Source organism: Lichenostomus cassidix, chromosome 3 (genome assembly GCF_008360975.1).
Source record: "Lichenostomus cassidix isolate B80296 chromosome 3, HeHo_3.0, whole genome shotgun sequence".
NCBI classification, from domain to species: Eukaryota; Metazoa; Chordata; class Aves; order Passeriformes; family Meliphagidae; genus Lichenostomus; species Lichenostomus cassidix.
In genome coordinates, this window is record NC_139483.1 from 58,910,179 (window position 1) to 58,935,246 (window position 25,068).

Sequence of the window (25,068 nt, forward strand, 5' to 3'; positions counted from 1 at the left end):
GTTTTCTGAAGCTTTAGCCTTTATATTTATTTGGAGACTGAAGCATCTGTATTACAAGGACAGGTGAAGGAGCTGGGCCTGCTCAGCCTCAGGAAGAGATGACTGAGAGAGGACCTTGTCAATGTATGTAATTATCTGAAGGGGGGGTGCCAAGAGGATAAACCAGGCTCTACTCAGTGGTGCTGTGCATTAGGACAAGAGGCAATGGACAAAACTGATGCACAGGAGATTCTACTTAAACACGAGGAACAATTTCTTTAGTGTGCAGTGATCATGCACTGGAACAAACTGCCCACAGAGGTTGCAGAGTCTCCCTCACTGGAGATATTCAAGCACTGTCTGGACACAATCCTGTGCCATGTGCTCTGGGATGACCCTGCTTAAGCAAGGAGGTTGGACCAGATGACCCACTGTGGTCCCTTCCATTGTAACCCACTCCATGAGTCTGTGAAACACCTATGCTAAAAGTCTACCTTTGCCAGTATGATATAGAGACACACTGTTTTTCTAGCTATCACTGATCTTAGTATGGAAACCAGAAGGCCAGGAATCTTTCTGCATTCAAGCCTTCACTTTTAGAGAAACTTCTTTGAGAGTTTCTCACTTTTGTTTGTTCAGAAGCTGTCATTATGCAATTTGCCATTAATTCATGACAATATTCAATAAAATTATCTTTTGCAAATAATTCCTGGTCTACAGGTTGCCTGTTCACATTTGACCACGTGAACTTAAACTTGTGCTTGTTACATAGATCTGAAGATAAATCACAAGGGGTGTTTGTTTGTTGTTGTCTTGTTGGTTTTGTTATTCTAGCTGTTGTTGTTTCTAATTCTGTGAGTGCCCAAAATAATATTATTGGTGCAAACAGGAATAGTATTAAATGACAAAAATATTTGGCTTAGAATGAACATTTCTGGAAATATGCTAAAGAACCAAGTCATTGACTAAAATGTTAATTGAAATTATATACAAGGAGAACATATTCTGTTTTTTCTAAGACAACAAGTTTTAACTTCAGACAGTACTGTAGATGTACACTTGACATTGGCTTGCCAATTTGGCCTTGGCTTGCCAACCATGTTTCTTGTGCACTTGATCAGGTTTCCTGTGCGTACATGAGAAGAGTGTGCCTAAATAACTCGTGGGGTTTGAAGCAAAGGCACTTTATGTACTTTTCATATCTCTGTCAGTCTTACAAGATGACTGCAATATCTGATTCACAGAACAAAATTGCTCTCCTGGAACAAAAATAAATTATATGCAGATGCAGTTCCACTGAAAGACCAGGAGCCAAATACCACCGGCAACACAATTGCAAGGAAATACGATATTGGTAAAAATGTTATTTTTCATGTTGTGTGTTTGACAAAATGTGAAAAAGAATTAACCTGGGTTAATTCTCTGTAAATGCTACATAGTTCATAATGCAGCCTTTAGCTACTCAGACAGATGAAACTAGTGGTTTACTTGTGAGAAGAGTACTGTTAAAAATGTAACATAATTAGCTCATGTGGAATGATACTCTTCCAGTCACTATAAAGGTTAATTGTGGGATTTGGTTATGAGGATAAAATAGAAACAAGAGATCTCTAAAGATGGGTTTTAGAGCATGGGAGTTTATTGTGAAGGAGCATGGGTGTGAGAGGCCTGCTAGGCTGCAAGACACAGCTCAAAGCAGGCCAGAGAGCCAAGAGAGAGAGAGAGAGGCAAAAAGAGAGAGCAAAAAGAGAGCGATTTGCCATTTACAATACAATAAATCATCTTCTGTGTTGAATACTCTAATTCTCTTTAACCAATCTGAGACAAGCTACAGACCCTACAACATTTACATACAACCTATAAGAATCATCGCATTACGACATGGGGTTATATCTTAAACCTTAAAAAACTGCTTTTTGGAATCTCTACCAGGCAGGCAGGGTCTGCTCTGACCTTTGGACCTGCCTAGGCAGAGGGCATTGTTCTATCAAGAAGGAGGATTACCTTCAGTAGGCATACCATTGTTTCCTAGTTACTCTTCAACTCAAACCTTGTCTTCATCTCAATTTTGTTTATACTTTCTATGTTCTCAGCATCTTTTGCAAGGTAATCATATCTATAAGGCTTTCCTATTTCATCTTCCCCAACAGTTAATCTTTAGGCTTTTCATTTCAAGCTGTTCTCTTTCTATTATGGCCACATCTCAGATTAATAACTGCCTGTGTGAGGTAAGATTAATTTAGGGTGGTTTATCACATGCCTTTGATAGAGTATGCCTGTATCCAACAACTTCTCTTTGCCAAGTGGAATGGGCATTCTTCCCTTCAAAGTCATCTTTGTGTTTAAACAAACCACTCATCAGATGCTAGTCATTTACTAGGTTAAAGATAGAGCATCAATTACAGGACATTAGGCCCAGCTTAAAATTATGAATTGCACATTTAAGATCAGAATTAAGTTCCACTCAATTCAGTAGGAATTAAGCCAATGTTTTAATCATGGAAATGTGCCAGCATGATGAATAAAGTTCTTTGCACTTTAGCTCAGTCAGTGAAGAACACAGAGAGTCACTGGTTTAACCAAGAGGACAGCAGACTAATGGAATCAGTATCTGTCTGTGAAAGAACTGGATAACTAAATAAATGGAACACTGTAAATTAACTTAATTATTGAAGTAATTACTTTTGCATTATATTTACAGTGCAGACATATTCTCCCAAAGAAACTGTAAAATTTCTTTGCAGGTGATAAATTGCTAACTCCTGTTCACCTCTCAAAAAGTACTCAGTTGAAACCAGTTTAAAAGTATAGCACATGTATATGTGCTATTTCTTTTAACATCATTTTATCTGCTCCTTCGAGATTTTACAATACCCCTGCAAATCATACAAGCACTAATGATACAACTACAAATACAAAATATTTGCAATTATTTTTCATAGAAATGAAAATGATTTCTCATCTGATAACTCTTGATAATCTGAGATTCTGTTAGAGTCAAGCTTATATCTTTTTAAAGTAGATATCAACAGGACATTGTCACTGAAAGCTGAATTTTTCAATTTTTGCAACTGGCATTAGAAATTTTCTGTGAACATAAACAAACTATACATATCTATATCCAGGGCTTAAAAATACCTGTATTAACAATTTTTCATGTGAATGTTGCTTTGCATTTAGGGGAACAGAAGAAATTAATTTTGTACCTCTTTATATGAAAATAAAGCAGTAAATTGTGGAACAGAAAAAAATAAGAGAACAATAAATATTCAGGCTAAAATTTCATTTGCAAAGCAAGTGTTGAAAAAATATTTTGAAAAAATATGCAGTTGGAATGTGGTACACATGGCTTTCTCTCTTCATTTTAAGTGACTGAAAATGCTGCCTTTTCAGCTACAGGGGTTACATACGCCTTGCTCTTTCAACCACAGATTATCATTCCCAAATCCACCATATCATTTCCATACCCTCTGTTAGAACAAATGACTGGTCCATGATTCATGTGCCTGGACTTATGCTAGAATAGTAGAGGCCTCTGAAAGAAGAAGGAATATCATAAACAGGGGCAGAGGGTCGGCTTTTAAGGCATAAAATTAAAATTTGACAAAAATCATTACCATTTGACATCCTCCCTAATAGACAGAGATGGAAAATGCTTCTAAAAGAAGTGTTTTAATGACTTCACTGGGTCCATGATTTTTCCAAGTGTTCTCACCTTTGCCCACATGTGACATGGGAACATATTTCAAGCACACAAAGTCATCTGACAGTACTAGTGCCTACCTAATAAACTCTTTTATCTCTTTGTTTATTTTGTAGAATATTTTTATTAGAGTGAACCTTGTATGCATTTATATAGGACCATGTAAGATGACTTTTTCAAATTTGCAAATAGATTCTCTCCCCATTTTTCCATTGTACCAAAACACTCTGTCTACTGAGGGCAGATTTGCCAATTAACCAAAGGGGTTTTTTCTGCCTGGTTACATATGGACCACCTCTTACCTCTCCATTTTCCAGAGGATGGATTTTGGAATAATAAGAAGTGCATATGACTTCATCATCTTTTATGTAGGATGGGGTTCCAGGCCGGGGATGAATGTTGTAGCGTGTCAGGCACTCGCTGTCTGTGATAGCATAATACTGCCACGGTTGATAGTCCACACCATCCAGAGAACGCTCTAATATCCAGTTCCCAGGGCGAGGGGAGTTAGCTGCTTTCACAATAACATACGCAATCTGGAAAACCTGAAAAATAGAAGAATTGTTAAAATACATGTAGATGTATAATTACAAATTCATTCTGATTTCTTAACAGCTACCAAACTAAGAACAGTAAACATGATCATGCTTGACTGGGCTTTTTTCCCCTAGAAAATCAATATGGCCTCAGATTACACTGAAATTCTAAAACTACAGAAATAAATTCTCCATTAACATTTCTGAAAAAACAAACCTAGTTGCATTAGGCCAACAGAGACTTTGCAAATAGAATTACAAAGCACTCTAAGCTTCACATAGCTTAGTAGGTAATTGCTAAGCTGCCATTTCAGCCAAATGTTTGCAAAGTTTGTTTTCAAGTATTTTCAATTTGTAGGAGTGGGATTGTTTCTTTATGCTTATTTACAGACACACACTTTCCACAATGTTTAAGAGTTGCCAAACTCTTACATCTCTATCTCTGTTAAAGAAAAACATAGTTTTAAGCTATTGAAAGGTAATCACACCATGCTGAAATCATTCTATAAAACATTCTATAAAACATTTTTGTTTCAATCACACAGCTCAGCACTGTGACCATGAAGAAGCTTTATAGGACAGAGACACATCAAATATCACTACAAACAGAATGTAAGCATATAATCAATGCTCATTATAGTCCATTTTACCTGCCTATTAAATTGATTTATCAAGGTTTATTTCTGTGTACACGCTTGCTGGAATGCAAACCACAAATACATTTACAATTGCAGAGTGACACACATTAGTGATGCAGGTCTGGTTTGATTTGCTTTTTAAACTACCGACAGCTATATATATGCTACAGAGGTAGAACTGAAGCCAAGGAAAAGAAGCAGCTATTTCTATTTCAATAGCAGAACATGCAGCAAGTTAATATTTTAAAAATGCAGTGTTGTGAGTCTGCACATGAGGATGCCAGAGGATATCACAGCAGTGTTGATTTAATACCTCGTGCTTTCAGTATCGGATAGTCTCTGCAAAGAAGATGCAAGATTCAGACTTAGTCCACACAAAATCTCTTGTGAATGCTTAGACAATCGGTAAAGCTACTGAAAGAATATCCAACAGTAAACAATGAAAGAAGCAGTAAGAAGTTTCAAACTGGGTTCTGTTAACCACCAGTATTACTGTAAAATAGAAAATGTGTTAAGTGGCAGAGTACTGCAAGTATTCCCGAACACTTGATGGTGGAGACAAAGAGAATGTTTATCTCCAGTTATCATTCCTGCCTTCTGTGCAGATGTTGAGAATGTGCAAGATGCACAAAAGCTTCAGTCAGGAAAATAAATTACTAACAGCCGAAGTTTTTCAGTGGAATATGAAGTGGGTGAGACTGTATTTATTTCAGCCTGAAGAACATGTCTGTAACTGTACATTCATGGAGGATTATTTCAATATTTTTCTTCAATAGCATAAAATAAACACTCCAGAGAATGAAAAAACCTGTGTTTCATTCCATTATTTCAACAGGAATCATACAATCACTTGTCTTGTTTCACAAATCCCCTTTTCTCTTTCAAACTCATTTACAGCTATATGCCACTGTGGCCTCAAACAATTAAAGTTTTAACTATCCTGGATCAGTGTCACTAATACTCTTTACAATGAACAGAGACAAACAAAACATTAACAAACCTCTCCAACCTGTCTCATGTCGTCATCCCCCTGCCTCCCCTGGTTAAGCTCTTTGAAACATAAGAAATACAGAATAGAGATTTCATTTCAGAGTACTTTTAAATACTTTTTATTCATTTTACATAAGCGATTTGCCTCAAGTTCTCATAATAAGACTGTTCCTTATATGTTGGATGGATAACAACTGAGGTTAAACACATTGCTAGGACTTCTACCATGGAAGATCTGTGGTTTAGGACATATCTCACAATAAATTCATAATCACAGGGTGTGGGTGTGGGTGTGTATAGTTTCCTTTTTAGAAGTCATAAATTTTCAAAACTTCATGAAAGATTCGTTGTTAAAACTGCCAAAAAAACACTTTTAGCCCTGCAAACATCTTGGATGCATTGGCTCTGCGGGGCCAAGAGGTGTAATCAACAGGATGTCTTTTCCTGTTTGCTTACTTTGAAATACTATGCTGTATAGGAGAGTGAAACTTTCTACAGTGACTTCCAATAACATTTCCTGCACATTTTGCTGAGTATTTGTTTGAAATCTTGTTTCTTGCCTTCAGATACTGCAGTGATTGACTGCAATTTATTATATACCTTTGGCTTTCATTATTTTTAGCATGCTCTGTAAATGAAACAGAAACAATAAATAAAAGAAGTGGAGAGTAAACAGCATATTGCACATCACACTGGAGTGGATATAATTTCTCTTAATCTAAATATGACAAGAACAAAAGCTTCCTAATGTAAATAAAAGAATACACATGAAGAGCTGATTTTAACTACTATTCAGCTACAGTTTTCAACCTGATCAGCTTCTGATTCAGTTGAATTCAACTTCTGCAACAGCACCAAGCTATCTGCAACCCACTAACATAACAAACATTCTCTTTTCTCTACCAAGTCTCTACTCTAACAAGTGGAACCGCAAGATTATATTGTATAAAACAAAATTGTCTCCTAGATAGGGAAACAGAGCTGGAACTAAGGACGAGTCCTTTTAAATATTGGTAGACTGTTAATGCTAACTGCAGACAAAGGAAGATGAACAAGCACATGCATCAAAAACGGGCCTGGTTGATATTATTCCTGATCTTTCTAAGGCTAGGCTGAAGACAGTACAAGGTGCTAATATGTGCCTCTTATGAATACCTTTCCTTTGGGGGGACAGCTGGACATGTAGAGCTGTAGCATGAATTGAGCAGAAACACACACTCAATTCCAGCTCAATCAGCTACACCAGGCACTACCAGCTCACCACAGTGCTACAATGCAGAGAACAAACATGTGCACTTCATGTTTTACTGTGCTTTCTCGGCAAGTTGGCAATTACACCAAAAAGGCTAAAATTAATGGCAGCTGTATGGTTATTCTCAAAGCAAACAGATGTAGTGGAAACAACACTGACTTTCCAATCAGCTGAAAACTGTCCTTCTCCAGGTATAAGAATAACTCTTCTTTTATTGTGTTTAGCAAATACAAAACCAGCAAGAACTTAGAGACATGAGAAGACTAATAAAGTCTCATGTACCACTGAATTTTGATGCATTTCTTTCCACAATCAAAAAAGTGACATTGTTCATTATTCTAAAGCCAACCTTCCCAGTACATTGTAAGAGTGAGCTTCTGTTGGGTAATCAATGGAACACACCTGGTTAACTTTACAGATAGCATCAATAAACCAACACATGTCAAGTGACAGAGTAACTGCATGATCTTAGAGCACATCTAGATTTATACAAGTCCAATACAACGTAACTTAGAGACCAAAGTTTGCTTATACAAATGTGAAAATGTAGCAATACCAAGCTGCCTAGTAGCATGAAAAAGACCATTAACACAGCTGCCAAAGCACAGCTGGTGCTTTTTTCTACTTGTTCTGCTCATGTGACCATAGCAGTATAATTATAGGAGTGGGAGGGAAATAATCTAAATAGTCCCTTAAACCTTTCCCAAATTATAGGCAACATAATCCTCAAGATGAGAAACAAAATGAGTCTTGGGTCTCATTTTCACTGGTAATTGTCTCAGCAGTGAGAACTATGAAGCACATATTGTAGGAACACTTCTGTAAGTTATAGCACTGTATCTTGTGAATGCCTCATAAGACATAGAAAAGTGCATCCTACTATACAGGGTAATTTGCTACACTAATATTATTCAGATAGAGCTGAAGTGAATCATTAATCTACATCGGGTTAGCTACTGAAGCAGGAAATCTCATTGTGTCCAGCTCCCACTTGCGCTTCTATTTAAAAAATAAATCCTTCGGTTAGAAAGCGCTCATGTAAATCAGAATATCATCCGAGAAAAAATAAGGTACCACACAATTCTACAGAAGTATTTCCATTTCATTTTCTCAACAGAAAAATTTATTAGCTCTAATGGAGGCTTCCATCAACACTCTGGTGTAAACTCCATATCTACTTATTTACCGTAGTTATGTTGCTGATTATTATTGTAGTTCAGTGGCCAAGTAAACATGATACTCTTTCATTGAGAAGAGTGCAGAACTTGGGCAAGGACTTGTTCCCTTACAGGCTGGCACAAATACTGTCAAACCATATGACCTTAACCGTGACACAGATTTATTTAACCAGTCATTTGAAAGTGCTGGTAGGGGTAGAAAAAGCACTGCAGACACTTCTTTTCCCACTGTGAGATCCACCCAGATTAGTCAAGGCTATCTCAGAACACCTTGAGGCTAAAGGGGTTATTGGCTACAAGGGTGTCCCCCTCATTAAGAGAAGCCAGGGAAAGGCTGTGCAGAATTTATTATGAGATGTGTTAAGCAGATTGTATAAATTGATGAGATTCATAATGGAACATTTAGTGGAGGGAATAGAGGTAGAGAAAGGGAAGGATCCAGGTGGATCAGTGAGGAACAAGTGTAAGACAGAGGGAAAAAGAGATGAAAGGAACCTGTTGCCTGCAACTAGCTAGCTGGTCAGCATGTTAATCCTGACCTCAATTGCTGAAGTCTGTCCGGTTTTCTCATTAAATCCTGTTTCTAAATATCTTCCATTTAGGCATGCTCTCTCTTTCTAGTGGGTATGTGTGAATAAGAGTTAACTTCAAGCTCAACTAGCCAGAAAGTAGAAGAGGCCTAAACACCAGCAGCTGGAGTGGGGTGCAAATCTCCAAGATCATCTAAGTCTAGATACTGAAGCATTACATGCCGTGGATGCATCCATAGATGTGTATGCCCCTAGAAGACCTTAATCCTGATCAGCTGGAGAGGAAGAAGAGGCTGTGCTGTGTTTGTGTTCATGTGCTTGCTCACAGGGCATTGTGGTCTATTTATGTTGCTCTGGGCAGCCATGTGTGTGTTTTACTCTCAGGAGTATAAGCTCTGCCTTGCTACAGTCTGAATATGAAGACAGAAATAGGAGCCTGAACTTCTAACACCTCAGGTTATCAACAATCAGAAATCACAGATATAAATAGATTCTCAATGTAAAAGTGTTCCTCAATCATTAACTTTTATCTTGATACTCAATATAAAAACAACTGTTATATATGCAAGACATAATGCATCTTAAATGCCACAACTGCACTGGTTTTCATTTTGGATTAGCCTCTCCTAAAGTTTTAAGACATGAAACAGATCAAATCCAACTACTCATTAATTGAAGCAGAGATTGTATGAGTTTCCAGAAACACCTCCTTGTGTTCTCAGAGGCCAATCTATGTGATCAGTAATATTTCAATTCACAGATACAGCTACAGATTATTGTTTGGGTCTATTATGTTTCAAAGAGAGTAGACAGTTTTGATGCAAGAATTTTTATACAATTGGCTATTTAAGAACAAATAACCTTCTCATTTTAATCTCACATCCAGCTCAGAGAAAAAGCCTTATTTTGAAATGGAATGGCTTTCCAAATTCCTCAAATGACCATCTAGTATGTATTTTCTATCCCTGTCCTGAGAAACAGTGGCCATGGTTTCAAATATCCTGCTCACAGTTAGAAACTCTGTAATTGAAAATGTTGGCATGGGTGGATAAAAAAATATGCTTTGCAGGATTCCACTAATATCAGCTAAGAGAGCTGAACATCTCCCCACCATGCTGCAGTCTGCCTTTAATGACAATGTTGCTCCTGTTCATCTGAGCAGCTTCCAACTGAAATGCTGCTAGCAGATGGGGAATTTGGGCTGAAATAAACATACACTCAATTCCAACATAGATTTTTTTTTTCCTAGTGTCAAAAAGCTACAAATGTCATGCAAATTAAGATGTCCACAGAGCTTCATGGGAGAAAGATTTTATCATAGCAAACCTCAAAAAGCTCTAAGGTGGGTGTCTCCAAACCAAGCCATTTCAGTTAGAAATTCATCTTTTCTAATTAGACAAAAATCATTTTTGCACACTACTCTGTCACATTCAGTTAATGCCTGCAGAACATGCGTTTCAAAAAAACCTAAAAATACCTCAACTTAGAACAAACTCAGCTTTCTCCCTTCCCTTCAAGTAACTGCTAGAGAGGTGCAAGTTCCTTTAAGAAAACTTCCTTCTCCATAATAAAAATAATTTACTAATACTTCTCAACTTTTGCTCATAAGTACAAGATGTCATTTAAAAAAAAAAAAAAGAAAGCGAAGTCTATCAAAAGTGTGCACTTTATACAATGTCAAACTGTAAAGTACTCAAGTTGTCCAGCTGTTGAATATTTGAGACACATTAAGCCAAATCGAAGGAGTCAAAACCTGAAAAGTTTCTGTCAATGTCAACTTTGTTCTTTGTAATTTTCTCTGTTGGTTTTCTCCATTACCAACTGTTCAGCTGTTTGTGAAGGCCTCAAAAAGAATAGCTGCTTTCTATTGACTATTTTTGTTGCTCATCATTGGCCTGGTGTACACCAGAATTGAGGGCTGAAGTTAATAATCTCTTTTCACAGTACTTTCAAGTAATAGCAGAAAGCAATTTCTTTTCTCTTTATTTCCTAAAGCTAATCACTTCTTTCCATGAAAAAAGACTATTTTGAGGAAAGGAAAACTGAGGAAAATGCCAGTATTCAAGCCCTTCTTAAAACCTAGACAAGAGCAGACAGAAAAGTTGGTTCCTCTATTCTGGTGCTTAAACAAGAAAAAAAAATCCTTTTTTTTCATTTTTTAGATCCAAGAACTGATGTTCAGCCTAGTTCCAAAAGCACTGAAAGTACTCCAAGTGAAACGTTCTTATTTCCTTCAATGGTGTTTCCATGCAGTGTCCTGTCACCAGCTCTCACATACTGATACCAAGTCTTTACATTTTCATGTGCCTACCACAACAGAAGCACTATTTCACAACCACCATCAGCTGCAAAAACTTGTTTTTTCAAGTAGGCTTCTTATTCATCATAAACTATTTAAAGACAACATATTTCTTCAATATCAGTAACAAAATCTGCTAAAGACTGAGAATCCTATGAACCCTTTACTTGTCACATCATAGTTCTCCCAAGCGCCACAATTTTCTTTAGAACCAAGACTACTAAGAGTACAAAATCAGAAGACAACCTCATACATGTGTCAGAATGTTTGCATCACTGGATTCAAAGGTGAATAGCTTTCTTGCTTAAAGCCAAAATTAGAAAAGTGGTATGTATACGTACTGCAGTTATCCAGGGAAAATGTAAGATAAGTAACATCAGAAAGAATATGTATAAATTCTCAACACTGTTCAAAATCTTTGTTAATGTGTATTCTGAACTGAAGTTGAAAGGATTTGCTCACTTAGAAATCCTTCTGACTAACCACAAAGGAATAAATTTATGGTCTGATTTAGTGGAGAACAAAAAAAATTGGGCAAAGTAATCCTGTGGATATTTATTGTTAAAACAACCCCTCAACCTAGCTTACAGCACTTCGTATGGCAGGTATTACAACTCATCTTTCAATACAATAATGGCTTCTTAGCATTTCAAAATGCATTGGAGACTACTTCCTCCACGTCATTTGAACCACTCATGAAATCTTTCTTTTTTTTAACACTGTGGGAAAGTCAGCATTGACTTGAGCATTTTCACTAACATTTGTTTGTTAGAACACCTAGAAGCTTAATGCAGCAGGCTCTTCTGGAGTTATGGCTGGCATACACGTTGCACTCTCGACCCTTAACAGAGGAAAAAGATAATTTGATTTTCCATTGATATCCTGAGTGATATCAATGGGGAAAATTTTATTCTGAGACAAGAAGAGAGCCCTGGATAACATCTGTTGCTTACTAGTGTGCACATATTCTCTTCTTCCCACAAATAGAAATCCAGGTGGAAAGCTACATGATACAAAGTAAATTTGCTAATAGTATATAAAACAAGTAGTTCTTAAAAATGTTTACTGTACTGTCAAAATATTGACTATGGTCCTGTTTGTTTTCATGTTGAAAAATAATTAGGTTTTCTAGGTATGTTTACTATAAATTTTTATATATATTTATATAATGGTATATTTATGTGCAATTTGCTTTCTTGTTTTTCTTTTTGAGTTTTTCAAATACTTTCATTGTAAGCTGACCTCAAGTCCAAGAGTTTTGCTTTAAAAAGAATAATTAAAAAATTAAATACGAATTATGTAAGACAATTAAAAAGTAAATAATAATTTAAAATAACATCAGAAAGATAAATTACACTTTTTTCATCCTACAGATATCTATTTAGTTCATTACCAGAAAACTGCGAAACTAAAGAACTTAAGCGAATCACTAAAATGTTCACATTCAAATCTATGAAGGTAACAAAAAAAGAAATTTAAAAAATAGTAATTATTATGACTAACACACCTGTATAAAGTTGGCTGTGGACTTTAATAAAACAAAACATCTCATTATTTTTTCTTTTTTTAGTTGATTCCACACTCACTTCCATGATTTTATTTGCATCTCATTTGGGCTGTCACTTGAACAGCTCCTCACAACTTAGGTATAACTGAGCCAGAAAACTGGACTTTGGATTTTTTTTTTTTTTCCAAGATAATTTGTTTTCTGAATTCTCAAATGTTTCATAACTTCACAAGAGAATTATTCATGTGCAAGAAATAATGAAACCAAATATTGAGGATGACAGCTCTATGTTGCAGGCATGGGCTGCAGCTCACAGATCAGTACTGCACACTTTGAGGTTCTACAATCAGTTGAAGCCAACACAGAGTGCCAGCTACTCCAGAAAGAAGTGGATCCGTTTCTGCACTGCCTCCAGAAATACATTCCTGCCTCCTCCCCCAAGCTGGCATTAAAACCTCACACTGCAGGCCAAATCAGAAAATTGATCCGGCAGAAACTGAACCCCAAAAACAAGATGAGGAGCAGTTTTGAGTGTCAAGGTACATCTGGTTTCCTGCATGGCAACACAAGTGCCAGTGCCAGAACAAGACGTACAAAAACATCTCCCTTTCACCAGCCAGGGGAAGGGGATGCGACAGGCGGAGCTGCAATCAGTGAACTGCAGCGTTATAGTCTCAACAGACTTTGGGTTTGTTCACTTTTTTTCTCTTTAGACAAACATTTTTGAAGATGGACAAAACGGACTGGCATTTGTTGGAGAAAAGTCCAAGTGTGGACTAAACTTCATTTCTGCTAAACTACTTTCTGGTTTGGGAACGAAAGAAGATTTAAGCCTTAACTTTACAAAAGCAGTTTTGAAAGCATTTTAAGCCCATAATTATTGGTAAAAGAGAGAAGGAAAATATTAATTGAATACCTAAACAAAATGTTTGCACATATATACAAATTTAATACATGAAGACCAAATGGCACTTCATTTTACTAAACTGGCTCTTATATCCTAAGACTAAACGGTATAGCTAACTTCCTCTTCATTCCTTTAGATATGCTGATATTTGATGTCAGAAATTACTCAACAGAAAGCTAGCTGTAATTTTTTTCCTGATGGAAAATGTATTTTCCATTAAAAATAAAGTATCTCCTAGTGATATGCATATCCCTATATGAGTATGCAACTAATGTGTAAAGGCTATTTTAACATGGCTTTATTGCTCAACATGTTCTGATTTCTTAGCCACTGTCTGGTGAACTGTCACAAGTTAAAATCAACAACTACAATTATGCATTAAAAGAAGCAATGTTGTGAAATACCTTATCATCCAATTTACCTCCTATTTCATTATGGCTGTAAGATTACCTTCAGGCAGTCCTTAAAGGATTAGTTGAACTGGACCTAACTGTAGGGTTCAACTGCACAGACAAACACCCAAACAATGGATTCCACTAGTTATTTGGAACCAGACTACAGGAAGATTGTTCCAGAATTCAAAAATCATGAAACAACTTTGAAATGGTCAAGACTCAAAAGCCTGGTTACTTCTTCTTTAAGAAAAAGAAATTAATCAGACAGGGATGCAGACTTGGTTAATTCATGGATTTCTGCCACCAATTTGCTGTATGATATTGTTCCTGTAATCAGATTGTCTTTGAAAGGGATAATGAAAACACAAGCAGTATCCCATTTACTAGAAACACAAAGAAATGGCCGGTCAGAAAGGGCAGCTTTACTTTTGAGATTACAAAAGTACTCCAGACTAGTGCTTCCTATAGCAATCTTCTTGTAACCTCCTCAGTCAAAGGAAGGCAGAGGGAAGAAGGCCAAAAGTGGACAGAGAAGTAGTGATGGAAGTAAGAATTTAATTCTTCATATAAACTACCATTAAAAGCAGACATCCTTCAAACTAAACATATAACAAACAGGTAGCCTATCTCAGTCTGGCCACACATCTGGGCAACGTCTTCAACACACTTCTGCAAAACAGTACTTGCCACACTTGACACTAGTCACCCTTGGCTAACTAATATTTGAACTCTGCTCTCTTTAACAGTGATGAACCTTTCTTCAAAAGACCCATGCTCCCTCAAGGAATCTGGCTAACATTGTTTATCAAGACAACTGACAGCTGGAAATGCCTCCTTCAAACAGCTCTCAACACTGCAGTCATACTGGCAAAGCTAAGAAGCAAATTACAAGCAAGGTCCCACAAACAAGGTCTCTTCATTGGAGAGTGTATTCCTCTCTCAAACTTCCCTTCTCCCCCAAAATAAGTCAGCAATATTGTTTAAAGGCATGGGGGGAATACCACCATTTTGGTGCTTGCACCATCTCATAGGCTTAACATAAAATCTGGACTCTGTTCAGACACAGAGCTTTTGAGGGTATATCCACATTAGCTTTTTAACTCAGATAAGAATCATGCTGAAGTGCACTTCCTGACAAGTGAGCTGGGTCCTCAGCACCAAACAAACAAAAGTCCTCTCCCAAGTCTGTCCTCCCTCTCTCTCATTGTGACACGCTCTTCATCACTGCAGGCAAAATGGAAATATCAATATTCAGATTTTTTTCCTCAACTGGTTTCAAATTTTACCCAAATATTCAAGTTATAGATCACATTTCCCATTATGCATAATAGTCGTCAGCATAGCAACCAATGTATAAATACAATGTGCAACCTGCACACAGGCACATGTATTTATTTGTGCTCATGGGTATTAAAGTGAATCAACTAATTAAAAAATAGTTCAAAATCAGATCAGAATCCTCCATCCAAGTTATATTTGGACAACACAGAATTACAAAATAATGAATTTAGTACCAGCCAAGTATTGCTGCTGCACTGTGTAGAAGCTTTTCAAGATGTTTCTGAGTCAAGCATTCTTCTCCCACTTGCAGCAATTCAGTTCTCTATATAGTTTAAGAAATGTCACTTTTCAAATTATAATATGTGCCATTTGAACAGTAAAGTCCATGAGTATAAACATATACATTCCAGAAAATACTGAAATACACTTCAGGAGAATTGTGACTGCATTGATTTCTACAGAGTCAGAACACAATTTTTTAAATTCCTTCCTACAGAAGAAGGGTAGAGGACGGGATGAAAAGATAAGGTGAAAGAGTTGGACGCTATCAGAGCTCAGAAAGCTTAAAACTGATGAAGTGCAAGTGTTTTAGAGACAAATAGCTACGTAGCTTAATCAGTTATTCTTGCTCTTGCAGCTTACAAGACTCTGAGGAGGATCAATTACTTTTTTTTCTTCAGATATGCATGCCTGGAAAGCATCACCTGGACACTGAACCGATCCTCCACAGTCTCAGGCAATTAAGAAATAGTTATTACATCCAGAAATTTCTGCCAGAACATTAACTTTGGGTCCACCTGAGTTCCACACATCTACAATTCACATAAAATATTCCAACATCATTTAAAAAATATGAAATGCACAGGAAAAAAAGTCTAAATCCACATAAACGTGCTCCTGGCACAAGTATTTGAACAGTATCAAGGATATTGCCAATGTCCTTGTTCCCTAGAGCAGCTGGGAATTTGTTAATAAAAGTACCCTGATGTGTGTAGAAATCAGAAACAGATGGGCTGACCACTTCACCTCAAACTGCCAACTGGTTTTCCCACAAATTTGCCAATTTTCTTTAAAGATATTCTACTAATCTTCCACATCACTGTGAAATTAAACCAGTTGAGGATTTAGGAATAGCATGAGTACAGGGAATATGTTCTCCCTGGAAGTCTAAGCATTTATGTTTTGCCAACTCCGTGCTCTGAAATTCTTGACGAGAAGGCCTATTTTTAGTCCTGCTAAACACTGCACTCACTGGACCCAAATTACCTCTGTTGCACTTGAACTGCCCAACACTCTCAAGGCAAAGTAGACAGACCATCCCCAGGCAGCAGAACTAAGAGCTGCAGAACAGCAGGCAGCTTCTCTTGGCATCTAGCACATCTGTGAACCACCCCCTTCCAAACTCACATCTACCAAGGTAGCTCAACTCGTCATTCTAACCTTCATTTAAATTCATACATGAAACTCTGAAATAAATCTGTGTTTCTGACCTCCTATGCACTTGCTGGATGAAAAGCACTGTAAAAAATAATTTCACATTTACAGGTACAAATGACGTTCCATAATTTTCTTGTGATGTAGATGAGGATCGTTATAAAGGCTCAAAAGTGGGGGAAAGTGAAGGGTTAAGATTAAATTATCAAACATGCTCAGAACCAAATAATTTCAGTTTTCAACTCATATTTTAGTAATAGATGGGGTACAAATTTCAAGCACACTTCATGTATGAAGTACTTCTAATTCACACTTCTAATGAATTAGACACCTAGCCTCAATTATAGATAAAAGCTCTTTACATGTATTAAGACAAACTTCAACTGTTGAGAGAAAACAAGAAAAAGTACTACATTTTTCCCAACAGGACTGATAGCATTTTGGCTTGTTCTAACATTACGTATATTTTACTTCTTCTAGTTTTTTAGCTATTGCTAAATAGTACACATCATTTTTATATGGCTTCCCTGCACAAAACGTAAAGAAAAAGAAAAAAGCTACTGCTCCAAAAGGCCAAGCATTATATAGATGAGGAAACTGCAATTATTTTCCTGATTTTTTCATGAAATTAGTATTGCTAAAAGCATTCCATGTACTATCATAATTACCAGTAATAACATAAAAACTAATGCATTCCTGCAATTTTCAGTCCATTACTTGTGGATTTGTCGTTTGTTATTTCTATTTCACAAAAGGAAGTTAAGCATTTTTATACTCAAAGCAAGAATTCATCAACACAAACACAGCAATTATTGAATCTCCTAAAAGCCAAAGGTAAAGAATGGAATTTCTTTTAAGTGAGGTCACAGAGATATCTGGTGACCTTCACCATTCATAGTGACTACTACACAAAACAACAGCTGAAAGAGAAATTTTATGTTCTACCAGTTCCTTTATTAGTCTATAATGCTCTATGAAATTCCTGGATAAGCAAACAAAGACTCCTAATACTTCTCAAATCCCAAACAACTCTTATTTCTTACTGAGCAGTCTAAAAGCCATGCAAATCACAGCAGACCTTTTACTACATTTTGGGGAACAATACTTGTCCTGTTCATGCAGGGTGGTGAGTATAATTGCGTGCATTCCTAGCCACATGGGTTACTCAGATCATAAAAGGTGTGCCAGATAGCATTAGTGACACAGGGTCTTATCCCACCTCTCTGACATCCACAGAAACCTCAACACTGCTTCTACTCCAGCCAATAACAAATGAATGGGCTTAAGAGAAGGTATCAGCTTTAGAGCTGCATAAGGACTGCCAAGTTCCCTTTGAACAATTAGTAACAGTACATGGGAAAGAAACAGGGTCAGACTTGATCCTTGTCTCATTTTAAAAAAATAGTAACAAAAAACCCCCAAATCCACACCACACACAGTGCAGCAATCTCAGACTGCTGTCAGCTGTCACATGAGTAAGTCTTAAATACATTAGAAAGCCCATACTTTTTCTCCAGTATCCTCACTGACCCTTTAGTTGCTAGCTTTTAGTACACAGAAAACTTAAAACTTTTGGAAGTTTACAAATTTGCTTATTTCTTACGATAATCTAGATAATGAAATAGCAGGGGGAAAAACAGGAGTTATAAAGCCATAGTTTAGCAGACCTGACCTAAACAACCACACAAGTAAAATCACTAGGGTTATGAGAAACAAGGATGGGAATTTAGTTCTACAATATAGAACTACTATTTAGAGAGCTACTCTCATATTAACAGATCACAAACAAGAGGCACAATTTTTTGCTGTAAACTCTGAAAATTTAAAAGATGTTTAAAAAAGCCCTAAACCTTTTTAATGCACAGAAACCTACTCTCAAACTGCAGTAAAAACTTTCAGCTCTCCTGTTTGAAAGAGAAATGCACACTGAATACTTTTGCATATATATAAAGCCAAAGACACAGATGCAGGATTGTTTCCGCCATTAACAATGAGGGCTCCAAAGCCAGAATGCTAATAGCCCTTCCAGGATTCAAAGGTTCTTCCAGATATAAAAACTACTGCCCTCCAAGTACTTCAGTCCTGCAGATAAAAGGCACTTAGAAGAATTTTTACCGTCACATCATTTGGCCAACGGATTTTTTTAAACACAAATAAAGGACACCAACCTAGAAAGACAAGAATTACTCTTTGTTAAAACTTTACTGAAGTTCTGTGTTCTGGACTAAGTTTGATCTCCAGCAAAATTGTGTGGATGGATACACACAGGTCTCAATGCTCTGCCTTTCATTTCTGTTTTTTTTTAAATTTCTTAACTGTACTTTATTCACGTCTCTATAGCTGATAAATAGCTACTGTCCTCTTTAAGTATGGTTACATGAGAAAGAAGGGAGATAAGGACAGACAGGTTCCAAGTGAAATCGATAAACCAATAACAATAAACTGAAATAGAAAGCTAACTTCTGAAAAAAAAATCCTAGAGGAAGCGGAATCTCTCTCCAGTGAGCCAGAAAAAGGGCCCTTTCCCTCTTTTCTTAACAGCTGGAAAACAGATTATGACACTGTTTCCCACAGCATGCTCCTGGCAAAACTGGCTTCTCCTGGCTTGGAGAGGTGAACTCCACTGGGTTATAAACTGTGTAGATGGCTGAGCCCAGAGAGTGGTGGTGAATGGAGTTACATCCAGCTGGTGATCGGTCATGAATGGTGTTCCCCAGGGCTCAGTACTGGGGCCAGTCCTGTTTAACACCTACACTGATGATCCGGACCAAGGGATCGAGTGGTCCCTTGGTCATTTCACGGATGACACCAAGTTGGGTGAGAGTGTTGGTCTGCTGGAGGGCAGGAAGGCTCTGCATAGGGACCTGAAGAGTCTGGATTGGTGGGCCAAGACCAATTGTGTGAGGCTCAACAAGGGCAAGTGCCAGGTCCTGCCCTTGGGCCACAACATCACCCTGCAGCACTACAGCCTTGAGGAAGAGTGGCTGGAAAGCCAACCGGCAGAAAAGGGGACCTTGTCACTCTCTACAACTACCTGGAAGGAGGTTGCAGCAAGGTAGGGATCAGTCTCTTCTCCTAAGGAGCAAGCAGTAGCACAAGCCTCACAGGAGGTTTAGATTCAGTGTTAGGAAAAATTTCTTCACAGAAAGGGTTCTCAAGTATTGGGACAGGTTGCCCAGGAAAGGGTGGAGTTACCCCGCCTAAAAACAGTTACAAGAGGTGCAGATGTGGCACTGGGGGACATGGTTTAGTACTGGGTTAATGGGTGGACTCTTAAAGGTCTTTTCTAACTTAAATCATTCTATATTTTCTTTGATTCAAGTTGCAAAAAAATATGGGCCAACCACAAATTACAGAAGATTTTAGGGGGGATTGTTACCTACTTCACTGAATATCAAAACTTCAAAGTGTAATAACATAAATAAATTTGGTAGCAGGTAATTGTTCTGTATTTATCTTGCCAGAGTAAAAATACAATTATTTTCCATCTTCCCTCAAATCCTTTTGCTTACATACCTAGAACATAGGTAGCATTTTCATAAGCATCAAATGACTGCATCCTGTCACCTCTGCCAAGCAAGACTCCATTAACAAAAGGCAATTTATTTAAGAAGCTCATTACGACAACTCCTCCCTTTCTCCAGGCTGTCTCTCAACATAACCCATCATCTGCACTGCTTACCTCAGCACAGCTGAACCATTTTCAGTGTATTTAAGTATTTTCAGTAATTTTTGTGTATTTAAATGTATAGTATGATGTTACTGAAACAAGAAATAATACCATTCTGAACATAAACTCTTATTCATACTATTTTTTCCCTGAAAATTTTTTCATTTGTCTTTAAAGAGCCAATCCAGGAGTTACTGTGAAAGAACCCAGTGAAAACGTGATAGTTAAAATAATTTTGTGCATGACTTCATAAAAATATATATGCGATAACTATTTTTTATTTGGCACGTTATGTGACAATGAATGGGTCAGTCATATCCATATAAGCAACAGAAAATTGTAGGAGAAACTGAGCATGTCTTCATATATGGAACCAACACAGAGCAAAAATTAAGATAATGCAGGTGATCTATCATGCAAGAAAGAAAGCCTTTCCAGAAACAAACAAATAGAAGTCTACCTGTTGGAGGTCCAGTGTAATGGTCACGTAATGATACTCAATCCCATTCTGGATACTAGGGCTTTGCCACCAAGTGTTCTTGCCATCAATTGCATTTGTTATCGGGTGTCGTTCTGTTAGAACAGCAGAAATATATAAATAAATTTCAAAATTATTAGAAGATTTAAAGGTTTTTAGATCTGAACTCTAGATTTTAAGACAATTACAGAACTAATGAGGCAGGACTTCAAAAAGGAAAAAGAATAAAGTATTTTTTTTGTGTTCTTGAGGCACCACTCATGCTTATTATTACTGCAATACTCATCTAATGTTAGTTGTTAATTTTGGTTAGGATCACAAGGAGGTCATTCGGAACATCTAAATGCAGAAGGTTCTCCTGGCGCTATGGAAAATGTAGGCACCTAAACAAAGCGAACACTTCCTGCACTCTTCCAACATTTCAAGTACTGCAAAGTCATCAAATGTTGCAACAGAAACAACAAATCAAAACCCTGATATATGGTGTGCAAGGAAAGCAGAGATTGAAGTATAATGGTACTGGCATTATTAAGACATTTCTAAGCACATATGGAAATAATTCACAAATCATTACAGAGGAAATGATTCAGAAATCATTACAGAATATATTCCTCAACTGGAAAATTTTCTGACTCACATACATGCATATAAAGAAGGTTTGTTTGGTTACAATCCATATCAAAGTCCAAGATGCATTATTTTTCATGTCTATATTTACTCTGCTGCAGTGTCCCAAATGAATCCTAAATAAAAGGGATATTAATTTATTTACAGAATTGAATTTTTCCTGAATTTCAAGATGTTCTAAATTATTGAAGTTTGCTTACTTAGTACTTTAATGTTATTTAGACTGAGAAAAATCACACTCAACATTTCCAGGTTGTTTTTTGTGGTCAATTTGTGTTTCTCTCCTGTACGAAATGGAGAATAACAAAACCACAATTTTAAAAGGTACAAGGACCTGTATTTTGAAGTCCCTAATTGTCCAGAGGAAGCCTGTGCATTATGAAGAAAATAACCCAAAGGAAATTCAAAGACAGTAAGTTTCTGTTTGCAAGACCACGAATTAGGAGAAAACCATGCCCCTCTTATTAAGGATGACTTTCTAAACTTTCTGGTTTTCTTGGTATAAAACTGGAATATGATTCATTACTAACTGGGCCTAGAATTGCAAACAATTAATTTACTTATTATTTTATATTTTACTTATTTTTTTAATTATTACTTAAATTAACCAGCCAGATTGATAGTCTTTTTATCTCTGTTTTTTTGGTATATCAACCACCTGTGGAGGACAGGAGTCCTAGCTCATTAAGGGAAGGCAGAATGCCTGAACATATTTAAAGACACAATTAAAGTGCTTTGTGGGAGTGAGTGAAGGCATAAACCTTCAATATTGAAAATGCCAAAAATTTCATTTAAATATTAGATTATTCAATGGCATTAGTGGGCAGCAACATTTGCTAATTAGAATTCCGGTACTACAACTGATAAAGCTTTCAAAATTTCCAATTAGACAGCACTGATCATTTTCTCAAATCTTGGCTTTAAAGGAATGGTAGCAAAAATCAGCTGTAAATCAAATTCAGGGTTCCTTGATGATCGTGACAGAAGCTGTCTAATTGGAAATTTTGATCTAAGTCTCTTCAGATGAAATTGATATAAAGGAAAATCATCAGAAAGAGGATTGGGAATCAACAATTAACTGTAATCACCATTATGGAAGTTTAATCATAATTAATTTGAAAATTGATTAATTGCTGGTGTGGTTTGCTTATTTAAAAGGTAAGAGGGAAAAATACAATATTTGTAAAAAGGACTGGGTTGCAAATGCAGTTCAAGGACCAATCTCCCTGATGGATGGCAAGAGGGAGAACTTAGAGAGTGAGCCCATCAAACTGTGCACTTTAATTTGGACTCACATGTGATTAACCATGGAATTTGTGCTCACTTCCTACTACAGTAATTAAGGGGAGGCACTCCAGACTCACATTCTGGGGGAATCATTTAAAGTCTGGTTAGATTACGTGGTTCTCCTATTAACAAGCCATCTCTGTTTAAATAAGGCACTTCCCTTGGCAAAATGAACATTTAAAGATCTTAAAATGAAATATGATTGTCACCAAAAGACCAGATATTATGAAGCTAGGCAGATTCAAGTTTAGAAGTGGTTAGGAACAAGGTGAAATGTGGATTAAATAATTCATATGGGTTTTTTATATACACACATATATGTGTGTATACACATATATTAGTGTACATTAGTGTACATTGTCTGATATCATAGACAAAGCAGTATCTCTGGTTTAGGCTTGATTTTTGAATTAAGCAAACTTCATATAGGGAAAAAACTTTTCTAATGTATATGTGTCTCTAAATTCCCATCTGTAAAATAGGGAAGTCTATTGCACAGTCTCTCAGCCAGTCAGAATGCTTCCAAAAATTGAATTCTTCTCTGAGTGAAACACACTGCTATCACATAATTGGACGTGTCTATTGCTAAAAAATCATATGACCTTCCCTCAGAAAGTAGCATTTCCTGCAGTTAAATAAGACATTGAAAGTAGGGAAACAATCTGGCAAAAAAAAAATAGGTTGTAACAATCTTCAGATAAATTAAGTAGTCTATACTGGGCCTGTGGCTAGCACAGGTCTTTCTCGTGAGAACATTTTGTTGTGTTTTATAAACAAAGATAAAGTTTGGATGTTTTTGCAAACAGGGTCTCGAGATTTGGGCAGTTCAGGCCTGGCCAATTAAGCCTAGGGGGAGGTTTTTGACTGACCAATCTGGGTGACCTGTGAAAAGTCTATATATATGGAAATCAAAATAATAAAGTCTTTTTTCTTGCCTGAGAACCTGGGTTTCTACTTCTCTGCTAGCGGCTCAACAGCGACATCGCCAATTATAAATACCTTAACAAGTATAAGATGATGAGCAATTCAGCAGGAAGAGAAAGCATCTGAGGTTTGTAATGGACATGTAACTGTCCTCTCAGTCTTGTTGCACCATTTGAAAGGGGAAATATCAAAGTAAAATATGTGAGCTGGAACATATGCTTATTCTGAAGCAAATCTGCATCTCTGTGTAGTGCTGGGAAGAGCTCAGGTGAATTTCAATAAATATGAAAGCCTCTAGAGAGAATTCAGAGAACTGCAATTCGCACAGTTAGAGTTCTAGAAGATAAAACCCATGAGGAGAATGACAGAAAAGATAGCTTAGTGTAGAAACTAGATAGAGCAATACCATCATACCCTCAGTTAATAAAGATACTTTTGTTAAGAAAAAGGGAATAATCCATTCCTTGTATTGACTGAATTTAGGAAATAAGTAATGTGAATTTCTGCAAGGAGATGCAGATTAGCTATCAGAAAAACACTTTTCTAATGAGTGTTTTGAGTGATGGAATGAATGAGCCACACTAGAAAGTGTGGCCATGGGAGGAAGTTTCTACGGAGAATCCAAACAAGCTTGTCTGGAAAGCTACAGCCATAGATAGCTCATCCTGTCTAGAACTAGCAGACAGATTAAATGTCACCTTTTTTTTTTTTTTAATCCTGTGGTTTTAAGCACGTGCTTAAATGTCATGAGGTATAAATGTATCTGAGCTAAGTTTTATAGGAACACAACTGGGAAAAAAAAATTGTCCTCATGCTTCTGTGTCTGTGCTTCTTCCAACATTTTAACTATTGCATTAAAAGCTGCCTTAATTATCTCTATACCCCCTACCATCTAGGCCAATGTACCCATGAAACTCTAATAATGTTAAAGCTGTTCTATCTTTCACTGCAAGGTTACGTGAAATTAAACTTGTATGACTTGACTAAGAAATTTTCTTAGTCAAAACTAAGAAATCTTCCCAACCACCAGAAATAGGCATGTCTGAAGTATATGGTAACAAATTCATACTTGAAAACTGATTTTGCTTCCAGGTAGTCTTTAAGAAAGCAATGTTAACAAAGCTTAATTTTAATATGAAAAACTAAGCATTAAACCAAGCAGTGCTCCATTACTTTATCCTATTTTTTCTGGCTCTGTGAAACTGAATTTACTGGAATTTCAGATGTTGCTTATATCGGCCAAAATGTTCAAATTCCACATGTAGGCATGCCGGTAAAAGTCAGTCATCTCTTTTTTATTCATGGTGAGTGTATATCAAAAGAATTCAACAACAGCTGTAGATACTTAATTTTTTTAAATCTGAATTTATGTGCTCTGCTTTTCAGTACTTGAATCAGAAAGTTCAGTGGGAGGAGTACCCATGTCAGATATAAATTCTGAAATACCTTTGGA

At 36.7% G+C, this 25,068-nt stretch overlaps 1 protein-coding gene across 7 annotated transcripts in view; it reads right to left on the reverse strand.

Moving 5' to 3' along the window:
- LAMA2 (laminin subunit alpha 2) overlaps positions 1–25,068 on the reverse strand; it is a 342,287-nt gene that overhangs the window by 236,470 nt on the left and 80,749 nt on the right. For all 7 annotated transcript variants that reach the window (XM_085055980.1, XM_085055978.1, XM_085055977.1 and 4 more), the window contains exons 3-4: positions 20,760–20,872; positions 3,985–4,227 (exon numbers count right to left, since the gene is read on the reverse strand). In XM_085055980.1, coding sequence (XP_084912106.1) covers positions 3,985–4,227; positions 20,760–20,872 — 356 coding nt within the window. The remainder of the gene's footprint in view (positions 1–3,984; positions 4,228–20,759; positions 20,873–25,068) is intronic.